We start from the raw sequence: 13,614 nt of genomic DNA, 5'->3' as shown, positions 1-13,614 counted from the left end.
CAGAGTTATTATGAGGTGAACTGTGTGCCATTTTCATGCAGTGAACATTTCGTATGGATGTTGTTATACATGGCATCAGCCAGTATCAGGCAATTCTCAAGCCTTTAACATGATGTGGTAAACGTAATTGATGTGGACACTCCTCACATCACTGAAAAAGGTAAAAATCATCTCATAAACTGACTGTGGGGGTTGAGCTTTAGTCTGAGCTCTTTACTGCTGATTTTTAAAATCCCCAGTTCTATTCAGAGATGCATTTTCATATTTGTTCTACCACAAGGGGAAAGCCAAGAGGGAAAGACTAAAGCCTGAAGGTAGGGACTATCTGTAAGCTGCTTTGGGAGCCTTTTCTGGATGAAGAGCAAGATAGATAGATTAGATTGACAGATTAGACAGATAGACAGAGGCCAAGTTCATGAACAGAGAAGTTCTATAGTGAATAAGCACTAACAAGCCTTAACTTAGAAAAAAGCTAGACCAAATTTCAACCAGTGTTAACAGCATGCTTAACTCAGTTTCAAGACATAATGCATACACACTTATTTCACATAAGCTTAGCTGGGGTTCTGATCTCCCCCATCTTTTAACAGCAGCTCCTGCAACACTGCATCTCAACTTTCTTGAGTTCCTTGAGTCTGCCTCCCAAAGGCCTCATTCACATGCTTACACGCTACCCCTTCCCTCTTCTTCCCTGACACAATCACAAGGAGATTGGAGGCTTTCATTTCCATCTCCAACTAACCACAGTTACTTATTATGCCCACAATGATTTATGTTAACCATAGTTTAGGAAAACCCAACTTAAAACCATGGTTTATGGCCTGGCTAGTATCTCTAAACCACAGTTCTCAGTTTGGATGAAAATGAGTAACTATGATTAATAAGATGCAAAACCTTTTAATTTCTTACTTGCAGTAGGAAGAGGGGAAGAAAAGAAAGAAGAGGCCTAGACTTGTTCCCAGACCTAAACTATAAGCTTAGTGTTACATCCAAATGCAGCTAATGAGGAAACTGCTGCTGGTGAAGAGGGGAGGAGTCAAGGTGCCTACGGAGTGATTGGAGTCCAGAACAATTTTTTTTGGCATACAAAACTTTGTTAAAGATGAAATCAAATTTCTTGATATCTACCTCATTTTGAGCATCCTTGGCTTGGTTTTCTGCTTCATTAAGAAGGGTTTTTAGACCAGCTGCATGTTGATGATGTTGTTCTTTCAAAGATCCCATTTTATTTTCAAGTTCCTTTCGTGTCAGCTCAAGAACGCTCAGGTCACTGGTAAGTGTTAAACTCTGTTGCTGAGAGCTTCAAAAGAAAAAAGGGCAAACCCCAAAGGAATACAGCATATTTAGAAACAAATGATTTTAATCAATGTGTCATAAACTTCCCTTCCTCAAAACCATAAATTTTATAACATGTGTATACTATGAATCTGCAGCATCCACATAACGGAAAACAGTATTGATGCTCTGGCATACTGCATACAAAGGAAATAATGAAGTTCAAAGCTTTGTGTTGAGAAGCACAAGTAAATATTTTTTAGTTAACTCACACCACCAAAAATAACCCTTAAAATTACAGATAATGGGCTGATTTTCACATAATGCTAAACTATAGTTTAGTGTATTGAGAATGAGTTGTAGTGAGCCTCAGGCTTATGCACTCCTCCCCTCCTCCAGTGTAGCTATGAGGATGGAAGGTTCTGCTTCTGTTTTAGATTAACCACAATTTGCTGTGTCTTCTGAATCCAGACAAACTATGATAAATTTTAATTATGGTTAGTTGAAACAAGTGAACTTCAAACCATAATTTTTGAAGCTGACTTGTTTCAACTAGCCATAGTTAAGATTTATGACACATTAGGGTTTGGATGACACACTAATTTGTGATAAATCTAAAATGGAAGTAAAAGCTTCCAGTTTTCTCCATGTGGCTTCACTGGAAAGGAAGAGTGCAAGAGTCCAAGGCATGTTCACATAATGCTAAGCCATAGTTTAAGGTTATGTGTAAACCAGTCCAATGTTTAAAGAAGCTCAACCCAGCTAAGAACAGAAACCAGAGCTAGCATTCATCTGCCTCCTTAACCAAAACCTCTTTTCAACTGTATTTCTTTATATATTCCCACCATTTGGTAGGCTTCCTGACAGCAGATAAATAGCTATAATTTCCTCTTAAAAGCAAATGCTGCTGGTGAGTGCCAACAGAATTATAGTCAACACAGGGCACTGAGGAAAAAGGAAGAGGTATCAACGTGCTTGGGGCAACCAAAGCTTACAGAAGTATAGTTAATAATTTTTTTTAAAAGGCCAAAGAAGACAACTCCCCTCCCCCCAAAATATCCTAATGAGAATACAAAGCAAAGTCAGCAGCCATGGAATGTTTACTGTCAACCTGGAAAAGAAAAACAGAAAGGGGGGGATATGTAGATTGCCCAGCTTGGAGGGAATGGATGGCTAGAACTTTGAACAGTTGTACTCCTCTTAGGAGATGAAAAAACACTGCAGCATTTTGTTGTACATTCCGCTTGTTATAACTGGAGTTTAATGCTACGTAATGAACACATACCGAAACATAGGCAATCTTTCCAATGTTAAAAATGGGGTATTAAGAAGACAGTGGCTGCTCAACTCCACGTTTTCCTGGATGAATCAGACTATCTAAACCAGGGGTGGTGAAACTTTGGCACTCCAGATGTTGCTGAACTACAATTCCCATCATCCCCAGCAAGCATGGCCCATGGGCAGGGATGATGGCAGTTGTGGTTCAGCAACATCTGGAGTGCCAAAGGTTTGCCACCCCTGATCTAGACCCTTTCAATCAGGCTTCAGGCCTGGTCATGGGACAGAGACTGCCTTCGTTGCCCTGCTTGATGACCTACGCCGGGCATCAGATGGGGGAGTAGAGTGCATCCCTGTTGGTGCTGTTGGACCTCTTGGTGGCCTTCGATACCACTGACCATGGTATTCTTCTGGGCTGTCTACATGGGATGGGATTGGGAGGCACTGTTTTATGGTGGCTCCAGTCCTACCTGATGGACATGACACAGAAAGTGGTGCTGGGAGACTAATGCTTGACCCCCTGACTGCTGGCCTACGGGGTACCGCAGGGTTCTATTCTGTCTCCCATACTCTTTAATATTTATATGAAACTGCTGGGAGAGGTCATCAGGAGATTTGGAGTACAATGTCATCAATATGCTGATGACACACAACTCTCTCTCTCTCTACCACCTGATTGCAGGGAGGGAGTGCTCATCCTAAACCAGTGCCTGGAGGTTGTGAAGGGCTGGATGTGGGCTAACAAACTGAAACTTAATCCAGACAAGATGGAAGTGTTGCTGGTCAAGGGGAAAAGTGTGCCAAGGATAGGGTTGCAACCTATTCTGGATGGGGTTGCACTCCCCTTGAAGGAGCAGGTCCGCAGTTTGGGAGTCCTCCTGGATCCTACCCTTCTACTTGAACATCAGGTGGCTGCGGTAGTCATGAGTGCTTTTGACCATCTTAAAATGGTCTACCAGTTGCATCCGTTCCTGGAAGCAGTTGACTTGGCCACAGTGACACATACATTGGTGACATCGAGGCTTGATTACTGTAACTCATTCTATGTGGGGCTGCCTTTAAAAATGGTTCGGAAATTACAGTTGGTTCAAAATGCAGCAGCCAGAATGTTAACTGGAGCACAGCGCAGGGAGCATATCACCCCTGTGCTTTATCGACTCCACTGGCTCCCAATTTGTTTCCAGGCCCAATTCAAACTGCTGGTTCTGCCCTTTAAAGCTTTAAATGGCCTTGGACCAATGTATCCAAGGGACCGCTTATGCTCATATGTACCTGCCTGGAATTTAAGATCATCTGCCTCTGGTCTCCTCTGCATGCCTGGAATGAAAGATGTTAGACTGACAGGCACGCAGGAGAGAGCCTTTTCAACTGTGAGCCCCAAGCTTTGGAATATCCTACCCCAAGAAGTCTGCTCTGCTCCCTTCCCTGATGGTTTTCCGAAGACTTCTGAAAACGATCTTGTTCCGGAGAGCCTTTGGGAGGGACTGAAGGTACAGCCTGAGCTAATTTTAGTCCCTTCACTACCACACCCCTATATATATATATAATGAGTGTCCTATTATAGGGTAGAAGGGCAGGATAGAAATATTTTAAATAAATAAATAAATAAATAGAGTCATTGTAAAGAATATGAGGTCCATACAACACAAGTAAAGTAAGCCACTGTAAAGTCCTTTATGCACTGTAAAGGACTTCTTGCATGCCCAGCAGGACCTTTGACTTTTTCTTGCAATGGCATACCCCAACCCATACCATCCCACTTCTGATTTGGTTCAGCAGCTGCTGACCCCAAAGCACGGAGTCTGGCAATTCTTTAAATTGTAGCCAAAGACAATATGCTATGACCTTTAAGTCATGAGGAAGGAAATAAGGTAAAGGTGTCCCCGCACTTGTAGTGCGAGTCATTTCTGACTCTTAGGGTGACGTCTTGCGACATTTACTAGGCAGACCGTATATATGGGGTGGGATTGCCAGTTCCTTCCCCGGCCTTTCTTTACGCCCCAGCATATGCCGGGTACTCATTTTACCGACCACGGATGGATGGAATGCTGAGTGGACCTCGACCCCTTTTACCGGAGATTCGACTTCCTCCTTCCGTTGGAATTGAACTCCGGCCGTGAGCAGAGCTTTTGGCTGCGTTACCGCAGCTTACCACTCTGCACCACGGAGGATCTTGAGGAAGGAAATAGTCATACGGAAAATATTCATGCAAAGTGACCTTCACATTATTTGCACACTGACATTAAAATGTTCTCTATTTTAATTCTTAAACTGTATTTTAGGCAGCATAAACCAATATTAAAATACATCTTTGAGTCCTGCTAGTACCAAGTAGTTTATTTTACACTTAAAAGTTTTTTTTTTTTAAGTAAAACATAGCCTCCATTCAACATCTATCCTTCAACATTCCCTCCCTTTTAGGAGCAACAGGATTATCTAGCAATTTCCAGAACCCTGAAAAAGGGAAGGAGGAAGGCAAAAACTTTAAAAAACCACAAACCAACAGATGGGTAGTTAGGAAATTCTTGACGTAAGTTTCACAGAGTGTATGGCAATCAGATCAAAATTCCAAACAGGACTGTGTCTACTGAAAGCTTTTTATTGGTTCTAATGGTTCTTCATTTTCAGTGCTCAGTACGTTGAATGCTAAGCATTTTTCAAAGCTGAATCAACAATCTTTTAGCTATCAATGCAACCTTTAAACTGCTTGAAGAGTTTATGTGGGAGAGAAAAGGTACTCAGCACCAATAGTACTCTTTTCTACTTCCCTTCAGAAATGGGCAAATCACTGGGAAGTCCCAAGCAAAAAATGTTTAATGTTCCAGATGCACTAAATGCATTTGGACCAAATCCAAAAGTTAAGTGAAATATTGAAGGAGTTGCAAATAGCACCTTTTAAAAAAAGGTCTTAGTTTCCTTTTAATGTTTTCAAAATTAGCTCCTAATCTATGGTAGCTTAATACTAGCACCATATGGCAAGGTTCTGTTTCACCAGTTCAACATCTATGGACTCCTACCATTAGATTCAACAGCACTTACTTATGTAGCTCCTTCTCCTGTTGTTGAAGTTCACATGCAAGCAAAGAATTCTCCTTCTTTAATGAAAGGCATTCAGCTTCAAGAACAGTCCACTCCTCTCTCAACTTTTCAAGTTCACCTACAAGCAAGTAATGCTGTTACTCATTAAAACTGACTGAGAAATAGCCATCTTCAAAGGGCTTTGGGAACACCAACAGGTACATCTTCACATTTTCTGAAATGCATTTGTCATAATATACACCTACTTTTTGATAAAAATCAAGCCAGTCTGCATAGTGACAAATCCTTTAAAGTTGACCTACCCAAATCAGCACTACTATATGCTAAAATAATTTCCTTACAAAATAATTCAGTTTCAAGAACTACCCTTAAGAAATTACAAAACCAGTAATTCTGAAATATCACAATAAATAGGAACAAGGGGAGCTGCTTATACCAAATCAAGCCATTGCTTCATCTAGCTTAGAAATGTCTACAGTGACTGACGACAGTTACCCAGGGTTTTAGAAGGGGGGGGACTATAATAACCACCAATCTAAACTGGAAAATATAATGATTTAAGAGGAGAACATTAAAAAAAAAACGCTAAAGGCAAGACATTACATCACTGCAGGTACACATACAAGTAGAAATTTTAAGGATTTTATCAATGGTTTTACAGATAGAAAGAACTAGATATTCAGAATATCATAATCAAGAAAACAAAACTAGAGAATTTAAAACTTTATCATTTTCTCTTACTTTGTAAGACTATGCTACAGCCATTGAGTTGAGAGATACCATGTGCACAGTACTAGAAGCTTGAATACATTTTGGAAAAAAGACTCATAGGTGCAATTAGCACAAAATGAAATGATATAATTCTCAATGGAGAGGCCAGTTGGATATGGTCATCTAAAAAATCTTTCACAGACCTAGCACAAAACAATAGCCAGTTTTGTAGCTATATACATATGTGACACTAATGCTATATTAATAATGTAGTACAATGTTGTAACACCGGGAGGTGCTATATATCTTATTCACTAACAGGCAAAAAACCTTACGGTTTAAGAACGTACCTATAGCCCAGAAGATATTTCTATCAAACTTTAAAAAGCAGGGAAATTGGGCAGCTATAGTGAATGCACCAGGGGAGCAGGAGACCTGACCTCCACTCTGAGATATTGTACTGCCCTACAAATTTGTCAAAATGCAAACACCATTGGGGTTTCAACATGCTTGGTTACCCTAATGGATGACCTTTATCGGGAAAAGGATGGGGGAGTGCAACCCTGTTACTCTTATTTGATCTTTCAGTGGCTTTTGATACCATTGACCATGGTATCCTTCTGGGCCGACTTGGTGAGCTGGGTATCAGAGGCACTGTTTTAGAGTGGTTTCGATCCTATCTCCAAGGTCGTTTTCAGAGAATAGCATTGGGTGATTGTCTTTTGGCCCCCTGACAATTGTACTGTGGGGTGCCGCAGGGTACCATCTTGTCCCCCATGCTGTTTAACATCTATGTGAAGCCCTTGGGAGCAGTCATCAGAAGATTTGGGGCGAGGTATCAGCAGTACACTGACGATACCCAGTTCTATTTCTCTGTAACATCTGAATTGGGAGAGGCTGTGCAAGCCCTGGACTGCTGCCTGGACTTGGTGGTGGGATGGATGAGAGCCAATAAACTGAGTCTGAATCGTAGCAAGACGGAGGCACTGTGCGTTGGTGGTTCCTGAGTTCAGATAACTGGTCAGTTGCCTGCTTTGGATGGGGTTGTACTTCCTCTGAAAGAGCAGGTCCATAGTCTGGGGGTGCTCTTGGATCCATCTTTGTCACTAGAGCCCCAGGTGACCTCTGTGGCTAGGACTGCCTTTTACCAGCTTCGGCTAATAACACAGCTGTGGCTGTTTCTGGACCGGGATATTCTGACTATTGTTGTCCATGCATTGGAAACCTCCAGGTTGGATTACTGTAATACACTCTATGTGGGGCTGCCCTTGAGGTTGGTCCGGAAGCTGCAGATGGTGCAAAATGCGGCGGCAAGACTGCTCACTGGGGCAAGGTATCGCCAACATGTCACCCTGCTGCTGAAAGAATTGCACTGGCTGCCCATTTGCTATTGGGCCAAGTTCAAGGGTCTGGTTTTGGTGTACAAAGCCCTATACAGCTTGGGACCAGGATACCTGAAAGACCATCTTATTCCTTATATACCCAGTCAATCACTGTGCTCTTCAGGTGAGGGCCTCCTGCAGATGCCATCTTATCAGGAGGTCTGTTCCACACAACATAGGAAATGGACCTTTAGTGAGGCGGCATCTACCCTGTGGAATTCCCTCCCCTTAAATATTAGACAGGCGCCATCTCTGTTATCTTTTTGGTGCCTATTGACGTCTTTCCTCTTTCAACAAGCCTTTTAAGTTGAGACCTTATCCCAGTCTGTGTCTATGTTGGAATTGCTTTTTTATATGTTTCTTATCTCTTTTTAAAAAAACCAATATGTTTTTAACCTTTTTTTTCTTTTTTATGATGTCTTCAGAGCTTTAAAAATGTTTTTAAAGATGTTTTGTTTAATGTATTTTAAAGTCTGTTTTCATAATGTTTTAAAGTGTTTTTAGTGCTTTTGTTTGCTGGGCTGGGCTCCTGCTGGGAGGAAGGGTGGGATATAAATCAAATAAATAAATAAATAAATTTCGTAAGTTATGATTCTTGAAATGGTTCACCATAACCAACAGCAGTTGGCAGAGCCAGCACCAGGCGTGACTGGGCCCTAAGGGCCTCAGGCCTGGATCGTCATGCTCCCTACACCCCCTCTTGATACAGGCAGAGCAGGCTTAAATAGGCTCGCCCACCCCATCTACCTCCCACATCGCCGTATCACTGCATCACCATCCGCATGCCTGCCATCACTCAAGGTGGTGGTGAGCGTGTCAATCCCTTAGGGACACCCCTGCTGCTATCTTGGATGATGGCAGGCAGGCATGCATGTACAGCACAATGACACAGCGATGCATCAGGTGGGATGGGTGGGCCTATTTAAGCCCTTGCTGCCAGCATAGGGGGTGTTGTCTGGGAGGATGGAGATTTCTCTCTGTGATCTGTGGCAGCATTGGGTTGCTCAGCGTGATTTGCCCGCATGACTCAATGAAGTTGTGGGTAGGAGCTCTGCCCTCCCAGCTGAAGAAGGGGCTCTGGGCCAGTGCCTGACCTGGCCATCTGCTGGTGCTGGGCCTGGCAGCTGGGTCAGGATATTCCAAAAATGTTATGTATAGTTAAAATTGCTATGTTACAAGCCTATTATTGTAGCTTGTCAAACCCTTAATACATTTTCAGGGATTCCAGCTAAAATGCCAATATAGCACAGTTGTACTGACAGATCCCACTGGCCACTGCTGCACCAATGCTGACAGGGAACTTATTTCTGCCACAGTCACATTTCTTCACCATGTGGTGCTGCATCACTGGATGACAGAAGCCCCTGAACTCCATTGACGGTGCAAAGGACAAAAAGACTATAGGCATAAGAATATTCTTCCTGGATCAAACCAAAAGGACAGGTCCAGCTACACTACAGTAGCCAAACATATTCATCTGGAAAGCCCACAATGACAGCTTGAAGTAACAACTCACCCCTGCAGTGGCTCCCCAGCAACTGGAATTCATTGGCACCCTGCCTCAGAACCTGGAGGTTTCATTTATTCATCATGATTTACAGCTGTTGTGACACCTATCCTCCAAGAATTTGACTAATTCCCTTTTAAACACATCTAAGATAGTTGCCATCACCACATCTTGGACAAAGAGTTCTATAAATTAATTATGCATTGTGTAAAGTAGTGCTTTTGTTTTGTCCTGAATCTATTGCCAATTATACAGCCACAAGAGTGGCTGTATACTATAGCCAGAATTCATTTTTCACATTTCACCATGTTAAAGTGAAAATACCCCCATGCCATTCTGCTGCTTCCCATAAGCTCATTTCAAAACAAAAGAGTTGTTAGGAGACTTCTATTCCCGACAGAGCTCCAGTGGCAAGAATGGCTTAACAGTCAGCCCCTCTTTGAAGAGAATTCTGGTGATTGTAGCTTTGTGAGGGGAAGAGGGCGTCTCCTAACAACTTTCAGCACCCTTCAGAAACTACACTTCCCAGGATTCTTTAGGGGAAGCCATGACTGTTTAAAGTGGAACAAATGACTGTTGTGGATGTGGCAGGGACAGATTTGGTTTAAATTTGGGTGGGAAACAACATGTGTCTGCTGTAGAATAAAAAGCTGGGGGAAACCCTAAAAAAATGGTGCTTTTCACAATGTTTCCCTTTTGGAAAGGAAAGTGCCTTTCCCTCTGTTCAGTGCTCTCCCACCCAATATCCTCCCCTCCCGCCACCACTCACCATATGCTCAGAGGCACATGTTACCAAATTCTTCCAAGACACACAGGAAGTGGATTGGACTGTAAAAGACCAACCCAAATTGTGTTTGCATTTTTACAAATTTATTTATTATTTATTTCTTACCTTTATACCCTGCCTTTCTTTTCACCATAGAAACCCAAGGCAACTTTACGTAAGATTCCCAGGTAGTCTCCCATCCAGGCACTGACCAGACCTGAACCTGTTTAGCTTCGGCAGGGTGCTGGCCTCATGTACCTTCAGACCATAACATGGGACCTACAAATTTGTAGGGCAGTATAGTATCTCAGAAAGGAGGTCAAGTCTCCTGCTCCCCTGGTGCATTCACTATAGTTGCCCAATTTCCCTGCTTTCTAAAGTTTGATAGAAATATCTGTTGGCTATAGGTATGTTCTTAAACCGCAAGGGTTTTTTGCCTCTTGTGAATCAATTTTATTGGATGACCCTGAATTCTAGTATAATGGGAGAAAGGAAAGACATTCTCTGTATCTACTTTGCTCACACCATGTATAATTTTATAAACCCCTTTCATGTCGCTCTTACTGGTGACTTTTGTTTCTAATCTAAAATGCCAGAAACACTAGCATTTCTGTATCTTACACCTAATGCAAATTTAACCTGCACATTGCCCCCGTCTCAAAATAGATCAATTTAAATTAACAATAAAAAATGTAAATGGGCTGCCTTCAAGTCGATCCTGACTTATGGCGACCCTATGAATAGGGTTTTCATAGTAAGCGGTATTCAGAGGTGGTTTACCATTGCCTTCCTCTGAGGCTGAAAGGCAGTGACTGGCCCAAGGTCACCCAGTGAGCTTCATGGCTGTGTGGGGATTTGAACCCTGGTCTCCCAGGTCATTGTCCCACACTCTAACCACTACGCCACACTGGCTCTCAAATTAACAATACAGGACAGGACACAAAAAGCCTCCAAACAATAAAACAGTGACCACAGCTTTTAATACCATAATTAATTACCTCGTAACCGGGTGGCTTCCTCTCTCTGCTGGTCCTCACACTGCTGACATCGTAGTTGAAAACTGGCCTGCAGATTGACAATTTCTTTTTCATATTCTGAAGCCTCTTTGCGCCACCGTTCAAGCTCAGCCCTTACTTTCTGAAGCTCTTCTTGTAAAGCAGCAATATCTGTTTCCCTTTCTGATGCAGCCTTTTCAGCTACTTGTTGCAGTAACAGAATCTCACTCTGAGCGCGAAGCAATTCATTTTGAGTACTGGAGATCTCACTCTCCTTTTCCTCACGAAGACATTCAATATCTTCCTGCAGCTGATGTAACTGAGCTGTAAACGTTTACAAGAAATTTGATTTTCTTAAGGGGTTTAGGTAAATTCATTTCAGTTATATGTAGCCTTTTAAATGACTGAACTTTAAAGTTTACTTTAAAAAAGAGAAGATTTTAAAAAATGAGTGTAAGAACCATGCTACAATAGACTGCATGTAATGCGAAACCATGGTTTAGTGCTATGTGGATAAATAGGAATGGGCCTGAGCGACGCCTCTGGCTCATGTGCTACCATCTTCCTCTTCTCCTCATGCATGGCTAGGGTGAGGATTCTAGCAGAATTTATATTCACTTCCCACTAATCATGGCTTGATGCGATATGCAAACCAGGCATCATGGTTTTAAATCACAATCTCTGGTTTGTCCACAATGGGAAATCATGTTTTGAGGAAAGGTAACTACTAAACTACTGGAAGTCCTCCTGCCAGCTGCACTGGAAGGGAGGGAGGAATATGAGAGTTTGAGGCTTTGCTTGGGTTCCTTTCTGCTCATGCACATAGTGATAAACCAGTTTAGTGTTATGTGCAAACCAGCCCAATGATTTAATGCCAACACTTTTGTCATTTCATCAAAACACCATTCCTAAATTAGATTCAGTTTTATGTTTTAAATATTTAGACAAAATGGAAAATAAGGTCAACTAATCTTTTGGCACACAATGCAGAACTGTGCAAATTGGCACATAGGAAGCTACTTTATAATGAGTCAGACCATTGGTCCATCTAGCTCAGGATTGTCTTCACTGACTGGAAGCAGTTCTGTAGGAACTCCCAGCCCTACTTGGAGATGCCAAGAATTGAAACTGGAACCTTCTGCATGCAAACCAGATGCTCTGCCACAGAACTACAACCCTTTCCTCAATCTGTCTATCTGGTAGACAGAAGAACACATCCTACTTGCTTCATAAGTTTGTCCCAGCATTCCTCTAATTTCGGAATGTCTGCATCCTAATCTTGACCATATTGCCAAAGATGGACCACTGCTTGCCTGTTCTTCACATTGGTGGATGGGAGGCCTCCCCAGCCTACTTGAAATTCTGAGAAAGGGACAGGGCAGGCCAAACCTGCTAGCAACAGAATTATAGAGGAGGCACTTCAAGGATTTGAACACTGTCACCTCATTTGTACTCTCAGAAAGGAACAGGAGCTAGGAGCTATCAACCTGGTGCCCTCCAGATGTTTTGGATTAAATTCCCATCATCCCTGACCATTGGCCATGCTGGCTGGGGCTGATGGGTAATTGTAGCTGAAGACAACGGGGGAACACCAGGTTGGAGAAAGCTCTTGTTACTGTAGAGTGGGGATGGGCAAATTGAAGCCCTAACTGCTAATAGGGATGACTCAAATCCATGGTTTCTCTTTAGAAAAAGACTTGGTTCTTATCTGAAAGAAATTTCTCCTGGATTATAGTCCATCAAGTGGGTCTAATGCACAACCAGGTGTCCACAGAGAGGAACTCCAGTCAAACTGCAAGGGGAGTAGGCTGCCTCAGTCACGTGACCCCACAGTTCATTTCATTATGATTCCCAAAGAATAATGTACTTGGAACAAGGAAAACCCCAAAGAACAAACTAGGAAAAACTTACTCCTTCCCTGTAAAAAAAGGAAACACACTTGAATAGTAACAACAAAGTAATGTATTGGTAGGTAAACCACATAGCATCAAAGGAAAAAAACAAAAGACCAGTGGAGCAAAAAAACAACAGAGAACACAGAATATCAGTGTATGAATAGCAGTGCAGCCTTAAGTATAAGATACAGGGTAAACTAGACTGTCATAACAGGAAGCATAACACAAACGTTACCAGCAGCTGATAACAAGGTGGGCCTTGATGGACTATTATCTAAGAGAAATTTCTTTTAGATAAGGACCAAGTTCTCTTCTCCCTGGATGATAGTCCACCAAGTTGGATGTACCCAAGCAGTCTCAATCAGCATGTCATACTTCCTTCGGAGGACTCAGCAGACGAAGGGGAATGGGAGACTTCAGACCCAGGGGAAGGGATGAGGCAGCTCAAGACGCTTTGCCCTCAGTCAAGGACTAGGACCCTGCTGGAGTACTCTTGTCAGATTCAGAGAGCAACTAGGAAGCTACACTGACCCCAGTAGCGAGGAGATGCCATCGGGTGTTGGAACAACAGATGCAGTCGGCCTGTTTAAGAACCACAAGCTCTCGAAAGAGGGAAGGCTGATTGCAAACACCTGGCCTCAGACACTGGGCTTTAAAGGCTGTGAGTGGCTTGGAGCTCTTGCTGGAAACGTCAACCTTCTGTGTCATCTTGTAGCTAGCCCAGTTTGTGCTCCCGTGTCTTTGACCCTACCCTGTCTAAGTGGGT

At 42.6% G+C, this 13,614-nt stretch overlaps 1 protein-coding gene across 20 annotated transcripts in view; it reads right to left on the bottom strand.

The window, feature by feature from the left end:
* The window catches only part of SLMAP (sarcolemma associated protein), a 189,292-nt gene that overhangs the window by 17,110 nt on the left and 158,568 nt on the right, over window positions 1-13,614 (bottom strand). For all 20 annotated transcript variants that reach the window (XM_061618318.1, XM_061618302.1, XM_061618301.1 and 17 more), the window contains 3 exons: window positions 10,957-11,277; window positions 5,593-5,710; window positions 1,129-1,300 (listed from right to left, as the gene is read on the bottom strand). In XM_061618318.1, coding sequence (XP_061474302.1) covers window positions 1,129-1,300; window positions 5,593-5,710; window positions 10,957-11,277 — 611 coding nt within the window. The remainder of the gene's footprint in view (window positions 1-1,128; window positions 1,301-5,592; window positions 5,711-10,956; window positions 11,278-13,614) is intronic.

The sequence above is a fragment of the Rhineura floridana genome, chromosome 3 (assembly GCF_030035675.1).
Source record: "Rhineura floridana isolate rRhiFlo1 chromosome 3, rRhiFlo1.hap2, whole genome shotgun sequence".
In the NCBI taxonomy this organism is placed as follows: Eukaryota; Metazoa; Chordata; class Lepidosauria; order Squamata; family Rhineuridae; genus Rhineura; species Rhineura floridana.
The sequence above is the reverse complement of the archived record's forward strand: the minus strand, read 5'-3'. Positions and strand labels throughout refer to the sequence as shown.